Below are 27,334 nucleotides of genomic sequence, written 5' to 3'. Positions count from 1 at the left end.
ATTATAATTTAATGATTAAGCAAAATAACACAAAATTTAATTGATTACAACAGAAGAATATAAACTGGAGAAAAATTTAGGCACTTTTGTTTAATTTATGAATTTATGCTGAATTTTATGCTGTTCTTCTTTGTTTCATTTATTTCTTCTTGATCAAGAGACTTCCTCCAGTTACCTCCTGGAAATTATTCTGAGGTTAATACTGTTAAGGGATTCATGATATATAAGAATTAATTGTTTCTCTTTCCTGATTAACATACATACAGTTTTGAAACCTGTCTTTAGCTTTTAATTAACTTTTACTTCAGTTGATAATTACAGATCAGATATGTTTGGTACCATGATTATACAGTGTCAATGAATTGTTTAATCTTATCAGCCTAATCTTTAACATTTTTCTGAAAATCATCTCAGCAAATTATCTCATGAGAAGATGTCTTTTTATTTATTAATTTACTGCTTACAAAATACGTTCACTTAAATATATAATTTAATTTACACAATAACTCTGTTTTCTAATCTTAGTAGCAAAGCTAGGACTTGAACTAAATTTTGACTTTTGGTTCAGTGGTGGAAAGTAAATGTTACTTGGTTCCTTGCCTCGATTAATTGTCAGTTCTCCTATGATACTAGAACTATAATTATATGATCTTTAATAGTTTTTGTTTTAAAATGATTAATTTTACTTTTACTTTTCAGATTTGTCCAAACTCTTATGCATCTACTTAAAGGAAATATTGGAACTGGCCTTTTAGGACTTCCATTGGCAATAAAAAATGCAGGCATAGTGGTAAGACTTACATTTGTAATCTCTATTTAAGATACAGTAATATGCCGGCGTCATGGCTTAATAGGCTAATCCTCTGCCTGCAGCACTGGCACACCGGGTTCTAATCCCGGTCGGGGCGCCAGATTCTGTCCCGGTTGCCCCTCTTCCAGGCCAGCTCTCTGCTGTGGCCTGGGAGTGCAGTGGATGATGGCCCAAGTTCTTGGGCCCTGCACCCGCATGGGAGACCAGGAGAAGCACCTGGCTCCTGGCTTCAGATCAGTGTGGTGCGCCGGCCACAGTGCGCCAGCTGTGGCGGCCATTGGAGGGTGAACCAACGGTAAAGGAAGACTGTTCTCTCTGTCTGTCTCTCTCTCACTGTCCACTCTGCCTGTCAAAAAAAAAAAAAAAAAAGGAAAAAAAGATACAGTAATAAACCTACTTTATAGCAAAAATTATCACAAGCTCACATCAGGCTTAGTTAAATATAACCTGGGCAAGTGACTTTAGATAATCACTTAATTATGTATTGATAAAATTATATACTATAAAGCAATATCTAATGAAAAGTCAGACTTGCTTCTTAAAGTTTTTACTTAATTGTTTGTAATATTTGACAAACAAAACCCTTCAAACATAATACAGTATTTGATTTTTCCTATTTTTCTTTTGACTTAACAGGGATTTGAACAGTATACTCATAGTAGTAAATATATTTATAGAGCACTTTCTTTTTATTGTGAAGCCTTATAGTTTTTTGACTCAGAATAACATGTTGCTTTTTGGTTTAAAGAAATAATAGCTAAGAACATGAATAACAATATCTTTTTAATTGTTTTTTTACTTATATATGGTGAACAAATTTCATGTATTTCATGTATACAGATTTAGGAGCACAGTAATACTTCCCACCCTATCCTCCCTCCTGCCCATGCTTCCAGCTTTCCTCTTTCCTTTCTTATTCTTTCTTTTAATTTTTAAAATGACATACTTTCAGTTTATTATATATCATAAGCTTAATTTTCCACTAAGTAAAGAATTCAGAGAATAATTAGAAGGAAAAAAAAAGCACTGTTCCTCCACAGTAGAGACAAGGGCTATAAAGAATAATCTCCAAATGTCAGTTTCACTCATATATATTACATTTTTTTTTGTTCTCTGTTAGTTACCATAGATCAGGGAAAACATGACACTTATCTTTTTGGGACTGGCTTATTTCACTAAGTATAATGGTTTCCAGTTTCATCCTTTTTTTTTTTTTTTGCCAAAGACAGAATTTTGTTCTTTTTTATGGCTGAGTAGTGTTCCATATTTTATATAGATCACAATTTCTCTATCCGGTCATTAGTTGATTGGACATCTGGGTTGATTCCATATCTTAGCTGTTGTGAATTGAACTGTAGTAAACATGGCAGTTCAGATCACTCTTCCATATGCTGATTTCATTTCCCTTGGGTAAATTCCCAAGAGTGGGAGAACTGGGTCATTGGTACATATGTCTTCAGATTTCTGAGGAATCTCCATATTGCTTTCTACAATGGCTATACTAGTTTACATTCCCACCAACAGTGCATGAGGGTACCTGTTTACCTACATCCTTCCCAGCATTTATTGTTTTTTGATTTCTATATGAGAACCATTCTAACTGGGGTGAAGTGACATCTTTTTGGTTATTTGCATTTCCCAGGTGTTTAGTGATCCTGAGCATTTTTTTCATGTGTCTGTTGGCCATTTGAATTTCATCTTTTGGAAAATGCCTTCCTTTGCCCATTTGTTAACTGGATTTTTTGTTTTGTTGTTTTTGAATTTCTTGTGCTCTATAGGTTCTGGATGTTAATCCCCTATCAGTTGCATATTTTGCAGATATCTCCCAGTCTGTCAGTTGTCTCTTCACTTTGTTGAATGTTTACTTTGTAGTACAGAAGCTTCTTAGCCTGATGTACTCCCATTGACCTGTTTTTGTGTTGTTCTTGTGCTTCTTGGGTCTTTTCCAAGAAGTCTTTGCCTATGCCAATGTTCTACAGAGTTTTCCCAATGTTTTTCTCTAGTAGCTTGATGGTTTCAGGTCATAAATTTAGATCCATGATCCATTTTCAGTTTATTTTTGGATAAAGTGCAAAGTAAGTATCATATTTCATACTTCTGTGCAAAGATATCCAATTTTTCCAACACCATTTTTTTAAAAGACTGTCTTTTCTCCATGGATTGATTTTAGTTCCATTGTCAGAGATTGTTTGGTTGTAGATGTGTGGATTGATTTCTGGGATTTTTCTTCTGTTCCATTGGTCTACATGTTTATTTTCGTGTCAGTACCAGGCTGTTTTGCTTATAAGTGCCCTGTAGTATAGCTTGAAATCTGGTACTGTAATGCCTCTGGCTTTGCTTTCATTGTTTAAGATTGCTTTAAATATTCAGGGTCTCTTGTGTTTCCATATGAATTTTAGCACCGTTTTTTGCTAGATCTGAGAAGAATGTCATTGGTATTTTGATTTGGATCATATTGAATCTGTAAGTTACTTTCAGTAGTATTGACCTTTTTATGGTATAATTCTTCTAATCCATAAACGTGGAAGATTCTTCCACTTCTTTTGTCTTCTTTTATTTCTTTATTTGTTTGTGATTTTCATTGTATGTATCTTTCACTTTCTTTGTCAAACTTATTCCAAGGCATTCAAGTTTTTTGTAGCTATTGTGAGTGTTACTGATCTTACAGGTTTTCTCTGAGCCACAGCATTGTCTTGTATACAAAGGTTATTGATTTTTGTGTGTTGATTTTACATCTGCAACTTTACCAAACTTTTATGAGTTCCAGTAGTCTCTCAGTGGAATCTTTTGGATATATATAAAATCATGTCATCTGCAATCAGGGATAATTTGACTTCCTCCTTTCCAAATTGTATCCTTTGATTTCATTTTCTTGCCTAATGACTCTGGCTAAAACTTCTAGAAATATATTGAATATCAATGGTGAGAGTGGACATTGTTGTCTGCTTCTGGATCTTAGTGGAAATGCTTCCAACTTTTCCCCATTTAGTATGTTGCTGGCTCTGGTTTGTTGTATACTGCCTTGATTGTGATGAAGGATGTTTCTTCTATACCCAGTTTGCCTAAGGCTTTTTTTTTTTAAAATCAGGAAAGGATGTTGTAGATTATCAAATACTTTTTCTGCATCTATTGAGATAATTATATGATTTTTACTCTTCAATTTGTTAATATTATGTATCACAATTACTGCTTTTGTGTCTGTGGAACCCTTCTTGCATACCAGGGATAAATCCCACATGGTCCAGGTGAATAATCTTTCTAATGTGTTGTTGGATTTGATTAACTAATGTTTTCTTAAGGATTTTTGCATTTTTGTTCTTCAGGGATATTCATCTATAGTTCTGTTTCTTTTTTGTATATTTTCTGGTTTTGGAATTAAGGTGATGCTAGCCTCATAGAAGGAGGAGTTTGGGAGGATTCCCTCCCTTTCAGCTGTTTTGAATAGCTTAAGAATTGGAATTAGTACTTCTTTTAAATTTGGTAGAATTCATCAGTGAATCCATCTTGTTCTGGGCTGTTCTTTGTTGGGAGAGTCTTTATTACTGACTCAATATCTACCTTGGTTATTGGACTACTTAGGTTTTCTATGTCTTTATGGCTCCATTTTGCTGGATTGTATGTGTCCAGAAATCTATCAGTGTCTTCTAGATTTTCCAGTTTATTGGCATATAGCTGTTTGTAGTAATTCCTAATGATTCCTTTTATTTCATTGGTTTCCCTTGTAACATTTCCTTTTTTATCTTTGATTTTATTAATTTGAGTCCTCTCTTTTTCTTTTTAGTTAATTGTGCCAATGGTGTATCAATTTTTTTTTCCAGAAAACCATCTATTCATTTCATTGATATTTTGTGTTTTTTTTGTCTCAGTTTTGTTAATTTTTCTCTAATTTTAATTATTTTTTTTTCCTCTTATTAATTTTGGGTTTTATTTGTTCTTGTTTTCTAGGTCCTTGAGATGCATTGTTTGATCATTTATTTGATGCCTTTCCAATTTCTTGATGTAGCCACTAATTGCTATAAACTTCCCTTTAACTCTGCTTTTGTTATAGCCCATTGGTTTTAATATGTTGTGTTGTTATCTTCATTGATTTCCAGGATTTTTTAAATTTCTCTTTTGATTTACTCTTTGACCAACTGCTCATTCAGGAACATGTTATTCAGCCTCTATGAGTTTGCATATTTTCAGAAGTTCTTAAGTTAATTTCTAGTGTAATTTCATTGTCATAAAATATGCATGATATCATTTCAGTTGTTTTTGAATTTGCTGAGACTTACTTTATGGCCTAGCTTATGGTATTTCCTAGAGAAAGTTGCATGCACTGATGAAAAGAATCTGTATTCTTCAGCTGTGGGATGAAATATTATATAGATATCAGTTAGGTCCATTTGGTTCATAGTGTAGATTACCTGTGCTTTTTCCTTGTTGATTTTTTTTGTCTATTTGATCTGTCCATTGATGAAAGTGGTGTGTTGAAATCCTCATTATTGTTGTAGTGAAGTCTATGTCTCCCTTTAGATCCATTAATATTCCTTTTAAATAAACAGGGGCCCAAGTAAAGCCACAATTTCTGTTGAATTGATCACTTAATCTTTAAATAATGTTTATTAAGAAATAAGGAAAAAACAATTAAAAACCAGACGAAACGTAGGGAATTGTGGATAAACAAGGGTAAAGTCGGCAAATGAACTCACATTTTTGAAAAATTTTACCTGTTCATTTGAAACGCAAAGAGACAGAGCTCTCCCATCTACTCCTTCACACCTCAAGTGCCTGCAAACAGCTACGGGATCCAGGAGCTTCTTCCAGGTCTCTTCCATCTCTCTCTTTTTAATAGTTTTTGTGTTAAAGTCTATTTTGTCTGATATCAGGATGGCTGCCCCTCCTGTTTTTTTGCTTTCCATGAGCATAGAATATCTTTTTATGTCCTTTAGCCTTCAGTTTGTGTATATCTTTGTTGGTGAGGTATGTTTCATGCAGGCAGAAAATCGGTGAGTTTTGTGTTTGACTCCATTCATCCAGTCTGTATCTTTTAATTGGATAATTTAGGCCATTTACAAACAAGGTTGTTAATGATAATAGCAGCTTGGCTCTACCATTTTTCTGTAAATATTCCTATTGCTTTCAATTTCCTTTGTACTCTTGCTAGAAGGGTTTCTGTTTTCACATTCTTTCATGAATTTGCTTCTCATTGCTTTTGAATGATCCTATGACCATTCTTTTGAATTCCCTTTCATGCATTTCATCAATCTCTTTATTTGTACATTCTAATATTGAATTGTTATTATATTCCTTTGGGGAGCCATATTGTCTTCCTTACTCATGTTTCTCATGTTTCTGTGATTATTTTTAGGCATTGTGGAACTACTTGTTGGTTTTCTCCTCCAATGGCTTTTGTCTTTGAAATATGTCTCTGTGGCATAGTGGAGTATCTGTTCCTAAAGTGCTTATTCTGAGGCATGTGCTAGGTGGGGCCTTGGTGCTCTGATCAGTGCTTCCTGTGGTACAAACTCTTGTGTCCAGGGTGACACACCCATCTTGGAGGATATGATCATGTCATCTGGTGTGATCACTGCCTTATCTCCTCTCTACCAAGGTGTTCAATGCCCAGGGCCAGCCCACAGTTGCTGCATACCCCATCCACACATTTGCAAGGACCTCACAAAGGATATGTGTGGTCGTAAATGGGAACACAGAACTCTCTGCAATGATCCACCCCAGGTACTCAGGGAAATCTAAGCCTCTGAAGAGAGATGTAGTGATTTCCAGAGACCTATCTACACTCCACACCTCGTCATGCAGGCACAGTATTCCCACAGTCAAAGTGTGCAGGGCTCTACAGTCACAGGGAGCAGGGGATCTGCTCTCATTCCCATGAGGCTGCTCCATCCTCAGAGAGAACTGAGGCAATCCCAGATCCAGCTGCCTGTTGGTGTTCTGCCTTGGCAGTTTGAGTTTAGGCACCAGTGATATAGAGTGGAGGGCAGCCTCACAGGCTCAAGTTGGTACCCTACCTCCTGCCAACCCTCCAGACCAGACTCAAAGTCAGTAGGGATCTAGGATTTATCCCTCAGATAAAATCCTCTAGTTACATGTGTGCGAGCCATGGCAGCTATTACTCATCTTTGAAGATGGCATTTCTTTCCTACTATTTGCTGGGAGTCCTTGCTGGGTGGGATGGTGGGAAGTAGACAATGTGCTCTCGTTTCACAGGTATAGGTGGGCACCCTGCCTCCTGTTAATGCTTTCAGCCTCACTCAAAAGTCCATGTGGTCTGCAAAGCTTTCCCTCAGGCAATATCACCAGTGACACTAGCTGATATAGTCTCCTCTTATTTCTCTTTAAGAAGACAGCAAACAATATCTTTTAAAAACAATTTTTTAAACCATGGTAAGAGTTAATTGTTATAATTATAGAGAACTTTCATAGTAGAAATCATTTATGAAGGAACAAAATTATATTTAATCTTTTTTTAATAGAACAGTTTCTGAAAGACAGTTTTAACTATCATCTTTCTCTGAATTAGGCTGTTTTGTTTACCCTAAGTTGGAGCTTAAAAATTTCTGAATATAAAATTGAACGGGCAATATATATTTTAATAAATAAACACTTTAATGTTTTATGTACATGTTTTTCAAATAATTGTTTTCTGAACACAATTCTGTAATGTTAAGTGCTCAGCAGGCAGTCTGTGGAAGAAGTAGATTGCTCTCATTCCCTGTTGGATATTGTGCTTTTTAGTCTCTTGGAGAATGATGCACGGATGCATATAATTACCATAGTGGGACACTGATAGTTGCAGACTTGCCATATGATAGTAAAGATAATGTTGTATCCTACTTTGTTGAATATCTATATTGTGTATTCTTGAGTATAGGTAGCTACATTGCTGAAATGGAATAACGGAAAATGGTTTCCTTAACTATAACTTGAAATTCTTCCGGTATCAAGTTTGTTAATGTTCCTTAAGCAAGTGACTGTTTGATCATTTGTACAAAAATATTTATTCACTGCAAATGAATAGTCCAGCACTTCATTGCTTATAAGATTGTTCAAGTTTTGTTAAACTTAGATATTTAAACCTTATAAATTTTCTTCCCCACAGCTTGGACCAATCAGCCTTGTATTTATAGGAATTATTTCTGTTCACTGTATGCACATATTGGTACGTTGCAGTCACTTTCTATGTCAGAGGTAAATGTGGATTTGTTAAGTCCATTTAATTTATTTTAAAGCTATATATTTAAAGCATCAAATAATCATATTTCTACTGTGATTTGTAACTTAAAGTATTTCCTTTAACCTGTTACATAGACAAATCTAATGAATATGGAAAAATTAGCATTTCATAAGATATAAATTTGGTCAGCATATTTACTTTTCAAAAGGTAGCCTTATTAATTAAGTAGAATTTTCTTTAGTATAAACAGAAAAAATTAGGGAAGATGTAGAGGAAATGGAAGCAGCCATGCAACTTTTAGTTACGGCATAATAACCTTTCATTTATTAGTAAATCAGAATGAGATATAATGCCTTCGAAGCTCTTTACTGATATTTTGAGTTTATAAGGCAGTCGATAAAATATTTGTTTTATTTTTGTATCATAAAATCAATAGACCAACTTTTTTTCCCCCAAAATTATTGCCTATTGTAGTAGACCAGTATTCTAGTTTTGACTCTTTTTTTATTTAATTAATTAACTTATTTATTTATTGGTTGCTGTTAAATGCTGTTAAAACTTTGGGTAAGTCATTTTATGATCTTTAATAACAGTCAATACCTGTGGCTGGCAATGTGGAGAGCAGGTTAAGCTGTGCCTGCAAATTGGGCATTCCATTTTGGAGCACTGGTTTGAGTCTCTGCTGCTCTGCCTCTGATCCAGCTCCCTGCTAATGAACCTGTGAAGGCTGGCTCTCTGTCTCCCTCTCTTCTCTCTCTCTCTCTTTTGCTCTCTCTGAAACTGCCTTTCAAATAAGTAACTGGATCTTAAAAATATAATTGTATGCTTTGAAGATAGAGAGAGCACAAGGGTGTGGGAGTTGGGGAGAAAGTGAAAGAGAATGGAGAAATACCTGTCTCATGGTCCTGTTTTAAAAAATATATGAGGGGCTGACATTGAGGTGTAGAGGATAAAGCTGCTGCCTGTGATGCCAGCATCCCATATGGGCACCAGTTCGAGTCCTGGATATTCTACTTCTGATGCAGCTCCCTGCTAATGGCCTGGGAAAAGCAGTGGAAGATGGCCCAAAAGCTCCTGGCTTTGGCCTGGCCCAGCCTTGGCTATTGTGGCCATCTGGGGAGTGAACTAGCAGATAGAATATCTCTCTGTCTTTGTAACTGTGACTTTCAAATAAATAAATAAATCCTAAAAAAAAAGAATAAGGGAGATTGTATATGTGAAAATATGGAGCTCTATACAAATATATTATTTAATAATTCTCTTCTTGGAAATAATGCTCTTGGAATGAGTTAGACACGATCATTGTAGTTAATGTTTTTAGGTATTTGAAACATGGAAATCAGTAAAGAACAAATATTAGGTTGTATGAATTCTACAAATATGTAAAACTTAGTAGTAGATCAAGATAAATAAGAAGGACAGATATGTAAGATAAGTAAGAAGGACAGATATGAAATTTTAAACTATTGTACAACCTGCTTCAGCAGTGTGCAGATATTGAAATTTTGAAAACAAATCTCTCCATATATTGCCCTACATTTATTAATTCCTATTTATTTGATGTTCTTTTCAAGGAATAGTTTTTGGGCCAACTTAAAATTTTTCTTTTTTCCATCGTATGAATGTTATTAAATTACAGGTTTAAAAAGCCAACATTAGGTTATAGTGACACTGTGAGTTTTGCTATGGAAGTAAGTCCTTGGAATTGTCTTCAGAAGCAAGCATCATGGGGGCGGTAAGTATTTGATATAATATTTACATATGATTTCCAAATTACATTAATCTTTAATGTTTTAAATTAACAGTAACTGTACATTTTTATAGGCTGCATGAAACATTACAATACATGTGTACAATTTGTGCTTATCAAATCAGGGTAATCAGTATTTCCCTTTCTTTGATGTTACTTTATGATGGGAGCCTTAGGGCTACTTTTTTTCTGGTTTCTCATAAAATGCAAGATAGGTAATTACAAAGCATAATTACACCACTATACTGTGGAACACTAGGAATTTATTCCTTTGATCTAGCTGATTTCGTACCCGTTTTCCAGAACTGCTTCTATTACCTCTTCCTACTTGAGAGTCCAACAATCACTATTCTGTGTTCAGATTGAATCTTTCTAGCTTCCAAAAAAGAGGGATAATGTGATATTTGTCTTTTTTGTGTCTTGGTTATTTCACTTAACATCAGATCCTCCAGTTCCATCCATTTTGCTGCAAATGACAGAATTATTTCATGATGTGTATATCGCACTTTTTCTTTATCCATTCATCTTTTGGTGGAGACCTTGGTTGATTGCATATCTTAGCTATTGTGAATAGTGCTACAATAAACATGGTAGAGCAGGCATCTCTCTGATAGAATTATTTCATGTCTTTTGGATATTCACCTGGTAATAAGATTGCTGAATCATGTAGAAGTTCCATTTCTAGTATTTATTTTTTATTATATTGTGGAATGTTTTTTATTATAGAAGAGATTTTCCATAAGTGATTTAGATTTCAAATTCTTCTATCTGTATCTGTGATAAATCCTTTACGAAGCATTTCAAAATTGCATGTAAATAGGACAAAAATAATTTCAGACTTGATCTCCATGGAAGAAAGAATTTTTGCCCTGTGGCATTATTGTCTATACTTATAAAATAATAAACCACAATAAGCATGACCATTTTAAAATCCATTTTTTCAGATGGCATAATTAATCCGATATTCATTCCTGTGTTCAATAACAATGACTAGTCTGAAGACTGAAATACAGAAATGTTCATCTTAAATATATACCTGCAAGATATTTACTGAGAAACAACATTTTCCCCATATTTATGCTTTAAATTCACTGTATCTATTTTCCCAGGCCATTAGCAGGGAGCTGGGTCAGAAGTGAGCAACCGGGACTTGAACCAGTGCCCATACGGGATGCCAGTGTCACAGGCAGCATCTTTACCCACTGTGATACAACGCTGGTCCCAAACATTATGTTTTGAATGCTTCTGTATCTTAGTTCATCATGTGTTCTGCTAACAATCGAACAAACAACAACAAAAACCCAAAAAACTACAAAAAAACTACTGGGTATTTTATATATAAATCTGGGAAATCCAAGATCAAAGCTCTGTCAGATTTGATGTCTGCTAAGGTTGTTCTCTGCTTCCAGGATGGTGTTTTGTTGCTGTGTACATAGTATCATAGTTGCTTTGAATATTTAGTGGTTCAGTGTAGGAACATGTACAGATTTATGGCTTAGTGGTAATATGGTATAGGCATATTTCAGAGATATTGCAAGTTTGTTTCCAAATCAGTTATTTAAAAAAATTCTTTCCTAGTGAAGGGCGTTTAGTATATTCATTAAGATACCAGTGAAGATGCCTGTAATTTGAGCTGGCATTGTGATGCAGCATGTTGAGCTACTGCTTACTATGCTGGCATCCCATATCAAGTGGCAAGGATTACTCCCAAATTATGTTGGGATTGAGAGCCCTGCGGGACTCAGTGAAATCCTCAGTCCAGGTTCTTGTATTCCTATGTGTAAGAATATAACCAGAAGATGATAGATGTGAACAGAAAAGGAGGATTTACTGAAAGACAAAGGGTGGGGCCAGTGCTGTGGCACACTAGGTTAATCCTCGGCCTGCGGCGCCGGCATCCCATATGGGTGCCAGTTCTAGTCCCAGTTGTTCCTCTTCCAGTCCAGCTCTCTGCTGTCGCCTGAGATAGCAGTAGAGGATGGCCCATGTGCTTGGGCCCCTGCACCCGTATGGGAGACTGGGAAGAAGCACCTGGCTCCTGGCTTCGGATTGGCGCATCTCAGGCCATTGTGGCCATTTGGGGAGTGAACCAACAGAAGGAAGACCTTTTTCTCTGTCTCTCTCTCTCTGTCTCTCTCTCTCTCTCTCTCTCTCTGTAACTCTACCTGTCAAATAAATAAATAAAATCTTAAAAAAAAAGACAAAGGGCTAGTATACACTCAGGTATAAATGTAGCCAACCTCATGAGGGAGAATTGCTCCATTTCTAGTTTTTAAAGAAATCTCCATACAGTTTCCAATGGAGTGAGGTGATATTTCGTTGTGGCCTTGATTTGCATTTTCCTGATTGTTAGTGAGTGATATTGAACATTTTTTCGTATATTTGTTGGCCTTTTGTATTTCTTATTTTGAGAAATAGCCATTCAGTTCCTTTGGCTATTTTTGACTATACTTTTTTTTTTTTTTGATAGGCAGAGAGAGAGAGAGAGACAGAGAAAAAGGTCTTCCTTCCATTGGTTCACCCCCCAAATGGTTGCTAAGGCTGGCGCGCAGTGCCGATCCGAGGCCAGGATCCAGGTGCTTCCTCCTAGTCTCCCATGTGGGTGCAGGGCCCAAGCACTTGGGCCATCCTCCACTGCCTTCCCAGACCAAAGCAGAGAGCTGGACTGGAAGAGGAGCAACCGGGACAGAATCTGGTGCCCACAACCAGGACTAGAACCTGGGGTACCGGCGCCGCAAGCTGAGGATTAGCCTAGTGAGCTGCGGCGCTGGCCTTTTTTTTTTTTTTTTAAGTTTTTTATGTATTTTGGATATTAATCCTTTGTTAGATAAGTAGCTTACAAATATTTTCTCCCATTCTTTTGGATGTTTCTTCACACTGGTGATTGTTTCCTTTGATGTGCAGAGCTTCTAAGTTTGATATAATCTTATTTGTCTAGTTTTGTTATTGTTAACTGCACTAAATTTTAGAGTCTTATAAAAACTTATTTCCTACTCTGATGTCTTGGAGTATTGCCCCTATGTTTTCTTCTAGCGATTTCAAGTTTTGGGTCTTACATTTAGGCCTTGTTTTATCTTGAGTTGATTTTTATATATGCTGCAAGGTAGGGATCTAATTTTATTCTTAATGTGTATATCCAGTATTGCAAGCAAGAGTTACTGAAAAGACCATCCATCCTTTCTCTAGTGTGCATACTTGGTACCTTTGATAAAAATCAGTTAGCTAAATGCACATGGTTAATTTTTGAAATCTCTGTTCTTTCCCATTCATCAATATATTAGTTTTTATGCCAGTACTTTGTTGTTTTAATTACTATAGCTTATAGTGTGCTTTAAAGTTAGACATTGTGATGCCTTTAGCTTAATAAGATAAACAAATAAAAGTATGAAAAAGTTGGGATAATAAACATAAATAATCTTTGAAATTAGGTAGACTTGGATTCAAATCTCAATTCCATCAGTTTTATGATCTTTATCAAATTATTTATTATTTTAGTTTGTTTTTCTCACTATGAAATCAGATTATAATAATACTCTCTTTATAGGATTATTATTGTAGGTTAGATTAAATATTTATAAAGCACCTGGGCAACTAGTGATACAACTGTGTTCAATAATACTTTAAATAAAAGAAGAAAAGCAAGAAAAATGCTACAATCTCATTATTTCAAATAAATTTATAGTGTTTAGCTACATGTTCATAAGATGTGTTAGGCATAGGTGTATGTTATTACAACCTTAGTTTTTTTTTTTTTTTTGACAGGCAGAGTGGACAATGAGAGAGAGACAGAGAGAAAAGTCTTCCTTTGCCGTTGGTTCACCCTCCAATGGCCGCTGCGGTAGCATGCTGTGGCCGGCGCACCGCGCTGATCCGATGGCAGGAGCCAGGTGCTTCTCCTGGTCTCCCATGGGGTGCAGGACCCAAGGACTTGGGCCATCCTCCACTGCACTCCCTGGCCACAGCAGAGAGCTGGCCTGGAAGAGGGGCAACCGGGACAGGATCGGTGCCCCGACCGGGACTAGAACCCGGTGTGCCAGCGCCGCAAGGTGGAGGATTAGCCTAGTGAGCCGTGGCGCCGGCCACAACCTTACTTTTGAATGTTAACATTTCAGTATAACTTTATCATTCGAAGACATGTATAATCAATGTCAAGTGAACATAGGACTGGAAAAATAAGGAATCTGAAGCCATCAACAAAGTGCTAACTTCAGTAAAAAGGATATATGCAGTGGAATTAAAAGGAAAAGAACAATCGTAGTAGTTTATGATTCAGGTGGCTCTTCTGAGAATTTTAAGGAAATTAGATTTGTTTATGAGGTTCTCATATTTCCTGATCAGTTGAGTAGGGGAAGGAAGGAAACAGAACTTATAGTACTAGGGACCTGCCTTCATAACCCAGACTTGCAAACTACATCTTAATCATCTTAATTTATATATTAAAGGCAGCTTTGTCTGTCTGTTTTGTGAATAATGGCTTTCAGATAAAAGTGGCTGGAATAGTTGTTGGTGGAATACTAGATTCAAGGATGGATAAAAAGAGAGTAAGTCTATACTTAAATGTAATGCATCAGAGATAATTGAATCACTTCAGGGCATTGAGATAAATTGCAGATGAGATTCCTAAAAAAAAAAACCATGGAGAAATTCAGTTATAGAAATACTGAAGATAAGTAAGGGTACTTCCAATTTTGAATAAAGTACAGGTTTAATAGTTTTAGTAAGTGGATACTATAGTAGTTACTCATTGTTCCCAAACCAAAATGAAACAAATATGGAATATTTATTAATAGCATGTAGGCAAATTTATAACTTGGCAATTGGCATACCCACATAATGCTAATGTTATTGATGCCTCTGATGATGTCCCCTCCCCACTCCTGTACACTACTTTGTATAGCTAGAATTTTCTGGACTATCACATTAAAAATTAGAAAAAAGAAAAACTTTTGGAGAGCTTTCTTGTGATTAAATCATGGCCATGCCTCCATACTCTCCCATTCCATATTCTTGTTAATGATTTGGATAGTAGACAGAGTGCTTGTCATGTTTGCAAATGGCATGAAGCTGGGAGGAATGGGAACTACACTGGTTCATCTGAAAAAATTCTTGAGAAGTAAGAGAAATGGGCTTAATTTGAAAGATGAAATGTTTTTTATGAAACCACTTAATGAGCTGATTTAAACTGTTGAATTTCACAAATAATGTTGGCTAAATCTTCACCTTTTAGTGGAGCATCTTTTGCTCTGTAATAATCTTAGCAACATACTGATCATAATTACAAAATCTTAATAGAAAATAAATGTTTTAAATGCTTCTTATTTAAGAAAGTAAAAATATATGTCACTAGAAAATGTTTTTAAATGGTTAATAAGAGAAATATGTTGATATTTCAGCTATTTTTTATTGGTAATTATTTGTGGGTATCTCTTTACAGGAGTGTGGTTGATTTTTTTCTGGTGATAACACAGCTGGGATTCTGTAGTGTTTATATTGTCTTCTTAGCTGAAAATGTGAAACAAGTGAGTATTTTCTCCAGTTAGTGAAGACGTTATCTTCTAATGCCCTAGGTATGGCATCATATTTCTTTTGTGGAATTGTTGATTAGCCTTCTGTTTTGCCAGTTGCATTTCTGTTATTATTTTTTATTTTACTAGTCTTGTCATCATATCAGTAATGTTGGTTCTTTTAAGTCAGAGTATAACTTAATTTACTGATACTTTCTTGAAATTTAGGTCTCAAAATGATGTATGTAGATGCTTTGGGGGCATGTCCTTTATATTGATCATCTCTGATCAATATATAATAAATGAGGCGAAAGAGTTACTATCTGTAACTAAAATACAGTAATTATTGCCATTGCCTAAAAAGATACTGTGTCTAAAAAAGTATAATTTTGGGGGATTGTCTCCATATTATGATAGTTTGCTTTATGAGGAAAAATTTCGCAGCCTTGGTAGAGATTAAATTTTTTGGACAAAATGTAAAGCACTGAAATAAAAACTCCCATATCAAAGCAAATGCCAAAGCACGTTTCTTTGTGACTGGTATTCTTTTTCCTGTGTTATCCTCCTGCTCTTCTTTAATCATTGTTTTAATCAATAATAATTTTAATTATATAGTGTAAAAAGCATTAAATGAGGGTACTTCAAAAAGTTTATGGAAAATTTTTATTATAAAAAATTAAACATGGATTTCAAAATGATTTTGCCTTAAAACAAGCATCTTTCAGTTCCATTTTCTACAAACTTTTTAAAGTACACTTGTACAATAAATGGATTTATCTTATAGGGATTTTAATGCAAAATAATGATGTAAATATGCTTTTAAAAGAACCTATATGTATATATTAGTATATATTAGACTATATTTTCTAAGTATAAAGCATACTTCATTTTATATTTAGACCAAGAATGAGCGAACTTTTACTGTAAAGGGTTAGATAATAATTTTCCACTTTTCAGGCCATATGGCCTCTGTGCCATGAACAACAATATATGAATAAATAGAAATGATTGAATTTCAGTAAAATATTATTTGCAAAAAGAAGTGATAGGCCATATTTAATCTATAGGTATATTTTGCTAATCACTGATTTAGGCTATATGTATACACTGTATTTGAGCCATTAACTTAGATTTTTAATGTTGGAAGAGCTTATCAATCTCTTTCTTGTAGTATGTTTCTAAATTTGTATATATAAAATACGTGAAGTATGTATACCTTAAATAATAGTTTCTTAAAAAAAGGAATTCTTTCAAAGGGCCACTACTAGTTAGTAATTAGAGTTTGGATTTCCAGATCCATTTTTTTAAAGATTTATTTTATTTATTTGAAAATCAGAGTTACAAAGTGAAGTAGAGCCAGAGAGAGAGAAAGAGAGAGAGAAAAAGGGAGAGAGAGAGAGAGGTGTCCTCCATCCACTGGTTCACTCCCCAAATGATCGCAACGGCCAGAGCTGAGCTGATCCGAAGCCAGGAGCCAGGAGCTTCTTCCAGGTCTCACATGTGGGCACAGGGGCCCAAGGATTTGGACATCTGCTGCTGCTTTACCAGGCCATAGCAGAGAGCTGGATCGGAAGCAGAGCAGCCAGAACTCGATCCAGCTCCCATATAGGATGCCGGTGCTGCAGGCCGTGGCTTTAACTCGCTGCACCACAACGCTGACCCCAGATTGATTTTTTTTTCCCCAGTGTACCATGTCTCAGTACCTACAAACATTTTGTATCTGGAAAAGTTCCAAATCTACCTTAAATGTCAACGTCTCTCTGAAGTCTCCCTCAGCTCTTCCCTCCACATCTTCCTTTTCTTCATCTCTAACCACAATTCGTTGATATTTTTCCTTTTTGTGTTTATAATACTTTTAAAAATAGGCTGGATCACATTGCATTCAAATTAATTTGTAAGTTGATTTTCACCACTAGACTGCTTGTCACATCCAGGAAGAGACCACTGGGAGTAGATCTGTTGTATTCACCACTACAAATTAGCATGTTAGAGTGCCTGCCTTATATGAAGGTGCTTACATAGTTTCTTTAACCAGCCTCATTTTAATTTCCCTTTTCAAATACCCTACCTCCAAACTATTTCTTCTCTCCTTTCTATCTATATACTTACCATTAAGTTCTTATACAAAGATATAGGTGGTTCTTCAAGCATACAATAACTATAGAGTCCTTAGAGCACGTCGAGAGGAGAGATTTGGAGGGGATAGAAAAGAGTAGCAGTTAACAATGATAATTTACTAATCTGGTTTATACCCTTATCAAAATAAAGCATCTATACTTTTATTAGTATCACTCATAGACAATGTGCTTTTTGATTTTGTAAATATTTAGTTGTACCAATGTCTCATTGCTAGAACTCCTAACCATTTATGATTGTTTATAGGCAAAAACTGACAACACACCATTTTTATAATAGAATACGATGGAAATAATACTTTCCTAGGACTGTATAAGATAGTAGTACTATATCTTTTCTCATATTTTCTAAGATTGCCTACAAACTCTATTTGAATTTAGGAAAATATGAGTCTCTATAATTTTATATTTATAAGCTGTAGCATATATTATTCAGTCTTTACAACTATTCTGTAAAGTAAGTACTATACTTCTTTTATTAATGAGCAAGCAGTCTTAAAAAATAAGAGGAATGTGCCATCAACTCATATGCAATTAGACTGAAACCTAGGTCTTGTCTGAGTTGCCACCTGACATGGTAATGGTTCATCACTGGGCAGGATACTGTATGATTTTTGTTGTGTGTGATGAGAAAGTACTAAATGTTGATAAAATAGATGTCTATAATCTTTTCCTGTGAAATATTATCTGTTGCTTCCAAAGTTTAATGGAAAAAATTAACTCATTGTACATATTCTATAAATACCAGGTAGAAAAAGGGAGTCCCTCAGAGGTAAGGAGAGAGTTTTCCTTAGATAAAAAGATGAGAATTCTTTTGAGGCCAAAAGAGCAGTGTGGAAAACTACATGATCAGGCTTGAGAAGTGTTGAGAGCACTGACAAACATAACACTTGGGCAGAGCAGAGAGAGGGCCAGAAAGCAAAACAGAGTTTCACTGTCTACAGAGGTGTTCTTTTACATTCGATAGCAGTATGCAGTAGTAGACACACTAATTGATTAAACTTTACCACTTACTGTTAGTGTTGTAATTAAGAACTGTAGGATCGTTACCACCTTAATCTATATGATACTGAAAGTACAGCATTTCATTAACCTTAGGAAGTAAGGATTTTGTTACCATACAGATATAGAAACCTACTCTACAATTACTGCATGGCTATTCTTGGTCCCATTAAGTTGTTATGTACAATGGGTAGAGGAAAAGAACTCTAATACTGCCAGTGATTCTGATTCTTACTATCTTACTCTAGGATATTGCAGAAAATTTCACATAGATAAAATAATGTATATGGGTATGGAGTTTAGTTTATCAAGGTGAAAAATACCAAAGTAATACAAAAGACTATTGACTTTAGAGTCAGAAGACATGAGTTCCAATCTCTGCTTTCCCAGTTTCTATTCATACATTGGGTAAGATCTTCCTTTATTCTTGGTCAAACCTCAGTTTATTTGTAAAATATAATAACGGCCGGCGCCGTGGCTCAACAGGCTAATCCTCCGCCTTGCGGCGCCGGCACACCGGGTTCTAGTCCCGGTCGGGGCACCGATCCTGTCCCGGTTGCCCCTCTTCCAGGCCAGCTTTCTGCTGTGGCCAGGGAGTGCAGTGGAGGATGACCCAAGTGCTTGGGCCCATGGGAGACCAGGAGAAGCACCTGGCTCCTGCCATCGGAACAGCGCGGTGCGCTGGCCGCAGCGTGCTACCGCGGCGGCCATTGGAGGGTGAACCAACGGCAAAAGGAAGACCTTTCTCTCTATCTCTCTCTCTCACTGTCCACTCTGCCTGTCAAAAAAAAAAAAAATAATAATAATAACAAAATATTCCATTGTTTCTCATAAATATAACTTGAGACTCGTCTAATAAAAGGCTTGTGAAAGCCTTTTAAAGTGTAAAGCATACACAAATGTAGGGTGTTATGACGTTATTTATGCATTTAGTTTTACTAAAGAACATAATCTGTCTTTGGAATTTTAACTATTACACTAGTGGATCATTGAAAAGTCAGTAAATTTCTAATTTTAGAAAATTTGATCTCTAAATGAAAACAACTGAATTAAGTAATTTTATTTTATAATATTTATTTCAGTGTTTTACATTTTGATAAACATGTGAGATCATAGGAAGCCCTAGTAGATAGCCAATCTCTGTCTCTAGAGGGCACCAAAGGACTCAAATGTTTATCTGAATCTTGCTGTAGGTATGTATCTATATTTTTATTTAATTTTTTAATCCAAAGAATTTTTATAACCATCTTTCTGCCAAAGAATGCTAAAACATTATGAGATGTTACAATATTAGCTTCAAATTCCCAACAACCTAATGATTCAAATAGCCCCTTGACAAATTAGTTATCTTTGTTAGAGCCTGACTTGATCAATATTTAATTTAATTATCAGAGGTGCCGCTTTGTTAAGAAATATTTGGCTCTAAATAATTTGGTTACTGAGAAAATTGAGTTACTAGTGAAATATGATTTTAAGAGCCCAGGGATGTGAATTTACCAATAAATTTACCAATTTACGTATAATTTGTTTCTATTTGAAATTATAGAAAATATAGTTTTAATGGCCAATTACAAGACAGTTATTAGCTATGCATTTCTTAAATAGCATGATATAACTTGAAAATTTGTTAGTTCAGTATGAGTTATAAATTACCTAAACAGTTAAAATATCTGGTAGATATATTCTCTGCAGTTTAAAAAGATGTATACATATGTTATGATGCTAAACATTGCTTAACGTGAATTATAAGAATAAAAACAAGGAAACACTTGAATTGCTAATCATATTACAATTTGTTTTAAACTTCTAATGTGTTGGCTTTTCATACTTACACATTTAGGCAGAGGTTAAGTGGTTGGTTGGGCAGGGACTCCCTAAGTTACAGTGTTTTGGTCAGGTTAACAAATAGCTATCACAAATGGATATTGGAAACTCAGACCTGGATTTGAATCTTGCAACCATCACTTGATCTTGATACACTTGCATCTTGATACAATGCAAGGTATTTTTTATCCCCTCTAAGTCTCAGTTTCTTCAAATATAAATTGAAATTAATACCACTACTCATTTCAGAAAGTCATTTTGAAGATTAAATCAGATGTGTATAAAACAGGTATTCATTACCTGACATATAGAAAATACTCAAAAAATACCAGCTATTATTATTATAGGATCTATTTCTTAAGAATTCATATTTGCAGAGTTGATAATATCAGTGTGTTCAGAGAGGACACTTACAGTGTTTAGGGGCAAATAGGTTTACACTGATATTCAAATTACAATATGACCATCTCCTGTAAAACTTTAAGATCATTTCTAAAAGACTCTATAATTTTACTTCAATTTTAGTCTGTCAAATTGTGTGATTAATTGAATCAAGGACAGTTTAAAAATATGTGAATCCTGTAAATCAGTGTAATTCTTATGAAATATTAAAATTGGGTATCTGAATAAGTTGTAATATAAAGTATCTGAATAAGTTGTAATATAAAATTTATTTATCTTGTAGAAGTTATTTATTTATTTATTGTAGTGACAAAGAGACACAAGATAAAGCTCCCCTGATAGGAGTAAATGTGCTGGTGCACTCAAATGAGAGGGATCCAATGCTGTCATTCTAGGTGCACATAACAGGAAGCAGGAATCAGGAGTAGAGTTGAGACTCAAACTCATGCAGTCTGATATGAAATGCTAGTGTCCCAACTGGTATCTTGACCACAAGACCAAAAACCTGTCCTGATCTTGTAGAACTTTTCTTTTAATCTAACAAAAATTTACCTATTGTCTAACTGATGGCCATTAATAAATTTAGTGGATTATTTATAAATGTTTATTGACAGTTATGATAACTTATAAATAGTTGCTTTATAAATGTTTTAATATTAGGCTTTGAATTTTAAATTTGACTGCTGTATATTTCTAGGAGGTACTTAGAGCTTATTTCCTACTTCCAACAAAATAAGCTGGAGTAGAATATCCAATGGTTATTCTAGACAAGTATGTTCTCAATTTTGATGATATCAAGAGTAGATCTTTAAGTCTTTGTAAGCATCATGCGCGTGGTAGTCACATAGTTTCAAAATAAAGTAGTAAGTATTCTTTTTTTTTTTTTTTTGACAGGCAGAGTAGATAGTAAGAGAGAGAGACAGAGAGAAAGGTCTTCCTTTCTGCCGTTGGTTCACCCTCCAATGGCCGCTGCGGCCGGCGCACTGCGCTGATCCGAAGCCAGGAGCCAGGTGCTTCTCCTGGTCTCCAATACAGGTGCAGGGCCCAAGCACTTGGGCCATCCACCACTGCCTTCCCGGGCCATAACAGAGAGCTGGCCTGGAAGAGGGGCAACCGGGATAGAATCCAGCGCCCCAACCGGGACTAGAACCCGTTGTGCCGGTGCCGCAGGTGGAGGATTAGCCTGTTAAGCCATGGAGCCGGCCTTAGTAGTAAGTCTATTCTATAATTTACTAATGATCTTTGTTTTCACAGTAAGATGAAAGGAGTTATCTTGCAAAGATTATCCTATACTAATTATCCTTATATTTGGTATATGTATTTTTAGGAAGCAATATCTTGAAAAAATGTAAATAATTTATGTATTAAAATGTATCACAAGAACTTATCAAGGAATATATAGCTCATAATTTTTTTGTTTTTCATGATTATAAGTTGATGGAAGCTTTTTTTCTTTGCTTATTCTCCTGGTAATTGTCTCTAGGTTCATGAAGGATTCCTGGAGAGTAAAGTGTTTGTTTCAAATAATACCAATTCATCAAGTCTGTGTGAGAGAAGAAGTGTTGACTTAAGGATATATATGCTTTGCTTTCTTCCATTTCTAATTCTTTTGGTCTTCATTCGTGAGCTAAAGAATTTATTTGTACTTTCATTCCTTGCCAACGTTTCCATGGCTGTCAGTCTTGTGATAATTTACCAATATATTGTTAGGGTAAGTATAATGTGTTTTTAGCTAAATGCCAGATATTTCTTATATAAGTAAAATTTTTAGTTACTTTGGTGGTAAAGGTAATGAGCCCTACTTCATATATGGCACACAATTGATAATCAGTAAAAGGTTTACTTTTGGGGCATATTGTTTAGTTAGAAAAGTGTACACCAGAGGTTAAAAGCCCAGGCTTTGTAATCACACATAGTTTTGAATTTTGCAGAACTTGCTTCTGGACTTTTATACATTGCTTTAGAATATAGTGATTCATGTACTATTAGAATTAGTATGAGTTTAGGGCTGTGCTGTTAGGGATTGTGCTTAACATGACCAAGAACGTATAAAATATTTATTCCTATAAAATTTGAACCAATCACATAGTTGGGTGTGTGTGTGCATGTGTATACATTACATACTTTTTATTCAATTTTTGAACTTTTGTTGCTGTTGCCGCATTACTTTGTATCCCTTTATTTGAAGTCTGTGTGGTAACCTGAACTGATTCTACTGTCCATATTATGGGGATTCTTAAGTCAGTGTCCTTAAAAGAATCTGTTGATGGGATTCAGAGAATCTGCAAAACCCTTAAAATTTTTTGCAAAATTTATTATTTCTGAATGTATATATTTGTTATCTGTTGAGTAGCCTTATAGCTTTTTCATCTCCCAAAGTGGCCAGTGACCCTAAAAATGTTGAGAACCCCTGATAATTTTTTTTCTGATCGAATCCATGTTATATCTGACTTTTTTGATAATTGCTGTAAAATCACCATTAGCAGTTTATTACAAACTCTTATAATGGGTTTGTGTTTCAGTTTTTCCCCTACCTTTATTGCAATACCTATAATCTCCTCCATAACACCTAAGGCAGCAGGATCACTTATAAGACTTTCATGAGTTCATAGCTAACAACATCAGACTTAGTGGAGCAGAAAAGCAGGTACACTAGGTAGACCAAAAATCATGAAATGATGCATGGAGAAGTGAAATAGCATCCTGCTTGCCTTGAATAGCAGTTTTGTTTTACTGATTGATCCAAATACTTTATTATTGTTCATGCTGACCATGGTTTATGTCTTTAGTCATGTATCACCATTATATCACACAGTTCTTCTTATGCTTCAGATGTTCTAGACCTCTCTATTCCCCCATTTTACACTTGTTACTCTGTTCCATTCCCTTTTACACTGGTTACTTCGTTCACCTCTTTCCTTGGCCTTGAATGCCACTTCCAGTCATGTAAGACAGAGAATGCAGGATGGTGAGGAAGTAGGGACTGAACTTGGGCTCTTTGGAAGAAGTAGCCATTGTGGAACCAGAGATCTCAAACAAGATGCATAGTTTGGGAGTTTATTGACATAGAGAAAGTTGGAACAAGGCGATGAGTCAGAACCAAGTAGTCAAAGCCAGAGTTAGTCATCCATAGACAATAATAATGACAACTGTCATTGTAATGACAGACAATAGTAATGACAACTGTCAAATCAAAGAATAAACAATGAAACAGGAAGAGACCTGTACTAGGGAGTAGCAGAATTATGAGGTAGAAAGTCAAAGTCAGGAACCAAGTATTTTAGAGAACTAAAAGGGAAGGAAAAATAGAGAATGAATTTCTATTGAGTATCCCCTGCGATGATTGATAACTGACTACATGGCTCTCAGCTTAGACCTTGAATGTGTTTATATGTTTCCTGTTGTGGGAAGAGATATACCCATTGAGCATAGCCTGGGACTTGCAGGTAGAAACAGGTAATGAGGATGATTTCAATCTGATTAATGTATGGACATGGGAAAAAACAATTGCTTTTGACAATGAAATCCTAATGGCTTGGCTACATTTAACATAGGATGCTTAAAGTGTTAATTGAAAGATTATTCGCTCTTAAAATGCACATTTGCTATTGCAAAACTCAGAAGAATTTGATTTTGCTTCTTAATTTTAAATTTTCTAAGCAAAGATATAACCTGTGTTGTTTTTTCCCTTTCATTTGTGCAGAATATGCCAGATCCCCACAACCTTCCAATAGTGGCTGGTTGGAAAAAATACCCACTCTTTTTTGGGACTGCTGTATTTGCTTTTGAAGGCATAGGGGTGGTAAGTCTTTATGATCATTAAAAATCTTAAGTTAACACAAAGATTTAAAAACTCAGGCTGTATTTTTAAAAATACGTATTTTTCATTTTGTTTCAGTTATTTTTATTCTTAGAGCATGATTTCTTGTTTGTCATGATGGACTTGAATTCCATTTTAGTTCTTTCACTTAATAAGAGATTAATCTTGACATATCACTTTGGGCTTCTAATATTCATTTTCTTAATTTGTTTAATAAGGAAATTAGGTGACTTTTATTATGGAAAACTTTAAGCAGATGAAAAATTCAGAGAATAATGTAACAAGCTCATGTGTAAAAAGAATACGAGAAAAACAATTTTATAGTAGAGAAATCTGGCCAACTACCTTAACCAGTTGATCAAAATAAATGTCATTAAATGATAAACCATATTGATAACATGTGGGCCAAAGGGGTACTTCATTTCTGTGATATCCTTCTCTGAAACTCATAATACCAGACTAGTTACAAGTAAAGCATCAAACAAATCTAGATTAGAAGGACAAAGAACGGGGCCATCAAAGAAGGAGGTACCTTTCTCTGAAGGGAGGAGAGAACTTCCACTTTGACTATAATCCTGTCAGAATAAGATCAAAGTCAGCGAACCCTAAAGGCTTCCATAGCCTTGGCAACTCAAGACTAGAGCCTAAGGAGATTACTGACGCCATAAACAAGAGTGTCAAATTGTTAAGTCAGCAAGAGGAGTCACTGTGTACTTACTTCTCATGTGGAATCTGTCCTTAATGTGTTGTCCAATGTGAAGTAATGCTATAACTAGTACTGAAACAGTATTTTTACACTTGTGTTTCTGTGTGGGTGCAAACTGATGAAATCTTTACTTAGTATATACTGAATCGATCTTCTGTATATAAAGATAATTGAAATGGAAAAAAAAAACTTGGTTTTAAATTGGAAATTGCATAGAAAATTTCAATTTTTAAAAAATATCATGTAGGATCTCTGTCCTTAATGTGCTGTACATTGTGATTTAATGATATAACTAGAACTCCAACAGTACTTTTCACTTTATGTTGCTATGTGGGTGCAAACTGTTGAAATCTTTACTTAATATATACTAAACTGATCTTCTGTATATAAAGAGAGTTGAAAATGAATTTTGATGTGAATGGAAGAGGAGAGGGAGTGGAAAAGGGGAGGGTAGTGGATGGGAGGGAAGTTATGGGGGGGTAGGAAGCCATTGTAACCCATAAGCTGTACTTTGGAAATTTATATTCATTAAATAAAAGTTAAAAAAAAAAGAAGGACATTGTAGAAAATATCTAACCAGTACCTCCAAAAACTGTTAAGGTAATAAAGAGTGAGGAAAGATTGAGAAACTGCCACAGTAAGAAAAGACTAAGGAAGCTAATGACAAAGTACAATGTAGTATCCTACATGGGGCCCTGAAACGGAGAATGGACATTAAGGGGAAAATGAATCTAATCCAGATGAAGTTTGGAGTTTAGTTAATAGTAATGTACTGGGGCTGATGCTGTGGTACAGTATGTTAAGCCTCTGCCTGAGGCGCCAGCATCCCACATGGGTGCTGGTTTGAGTCTCAGCTGCTCCACTTCTGATCCAGCTCTCTGCTATGGACTGGGAAAGCAGTAGAAAATGGCCCATGTCCTTGGGCCCCTGTACTCGCGTGGGAGACCTGGAAGAAGCTCCTGGGTTCCAGCTAGCTCGGCTCTGGCTGTTGGAGTGAACCAGTGGATGGAAGACCTTTCTGTCTGTCTCTCCCTCTCTTTCTCTGTCTCTCTGTCTCTCAAGTAGATCAATAAATCTTTTAAAAAATAGTAATGTACTAATGTTGATTCCTGTAATAAATGTACCATGGTAATGTAAGGTGTTAACAGCAAGGGAACCTGGGAGCTGCCTGCTTTCTATGTATCTTTTCTGTAAATGTGGAATTATTCCAAAATAAAAAGATGATCTTTAAAAAAGCTGGCAGGTTTGCCTGCCAAAAGATGACTTGGAAGTCTTTATTTCAAGGATTTAAAAATATGTAGAGTAAAATATATAGTGCACAAAAAGGACTTTAGCAATTATAGATGCTATTTTAAAGGAGAAAAGATTTGAATATAGTCTATAAATTCTAGTTTGTATGTATAAGAAATATTGTGTTATTTTGAATTACTTACATTATATTCTTTTAAAAAGAGGATTGTATTCTTTTCTTAGGTTCTTCCACTAGAAAATCAAATGAAAGAATCCAAACGCTTTCCCCAGGCATTGAATATTGGCATGGGAATTGTTACAACTTTGTATGTCACATTAGCTACTTTAGGATATATGTGTTTCCGTGATGAAATCAAAGGCAGCATAACTTTAAATCTTCCACAGGATGTATGGTAGGTGGATATAAATTTGCTGTTCTTAGTCTATGTAGATATCATTTATCAATATTTGATGATAAAGTTCAGTTCTTGGATTTATGGTTTAAACATTTAAATTTTTGTTATGATTTCTTTATTTGTATAATCTAGATTATTTTGGTAATTCTCATAGAAGGCATCTGTGAATTTACAGACTCTTGTAGAATTTTTAGAAAGAGATTTAAAAATTCTTACGTTGTTCCAAGCTTGTGTCAACCATAAAACATTGATTCTTTTAATGTAGATGAATTTTAATAAAAAAGAATACCTGTCCTTGCTACCAAAGACCCAAACACTCTGAGTTCCTCATAACATAATATATCCCATAAGTTATGGTTATCATTGGCTGTCAGCTATATATTGTATGTACCTCAGATCCTTTCAGAGAACAACTGGGACATGTTATAAACAATAAAAATAGTACATGTTAATATTCTCTTTAATCTTAGAAGCATATTCTGGGGCCGTGGCTCACTTGGTTAATCCTCTGCCTGCGGTGCCAGCATCCCATCACCGGGTTTTAGTCCCAGTTTCTC

General features: G+C 35.2%; 1 protein-coding gene across 3 annotated transcripts in view; it reads left to right on the top strand.

Annotated features, from left to right (window-relative positions):
• The window catches only part of SLC36A4 (solute carrier family 36 member 4), a 76,078-nt gene that overhangs the window by 30,640 nt on the left and 18,104 nt on the right, over positions 1 to 27,334 (top strand). For 2 of the 3 annotated variants that reach the window (XM_062196864.1, XM_062196865.1), the window contains exons 3-9: positions 700 to 790; positions 7,914 to 8,002; positions 9,628 to 9,723; positions 15,173 to 15,257; positions 22,089 to 22,316; positions 24,309 to 24,407; positions 26,605 to 26,774. In XM_062196864.1, the coding sequence (XP_062052848.1) occupies positions 700 to 790; positions 7,914 to 8,002; positions 9,628 to 9,723; positions 15,173 to 15,257; positions 22,089 to 22,316; positions 24,309 to 24,407; positions 26,605 to 26,774 (858 nt within the window). Of the gene's footprint in view, positions 1 to 699; positions 791 to 7,913; positions 8,003 to 9,627; positions 9,724 to 15,172; positions 15,258 to 22,088; positions 22,317 to 24,308; positions 24,408 to 26,604; positions 26,775 to 27,334 lie in introns of those variants that run through there. The other variant, XM_062196866.1, reaches the window with a different exon arrangement.

Source organism: Lepus europaeus, chromosome 7 (assembly GCF_033115175.1).
Source record: "Lepus europaeus isolate LE1 chromosome 7, mLepTim1.pri, whole genome shotgun sequence".
In the NCBI taxonomy this organism is placed as follows: Eukaryota; Metazoa; Chordata; class Mammalia; order Lagomorpha; family Leporidae; genus Lepus; species Lepus europaeus.
This window is presented reverse-complemented; position numbering and strand designations above follow the sequence as displayed.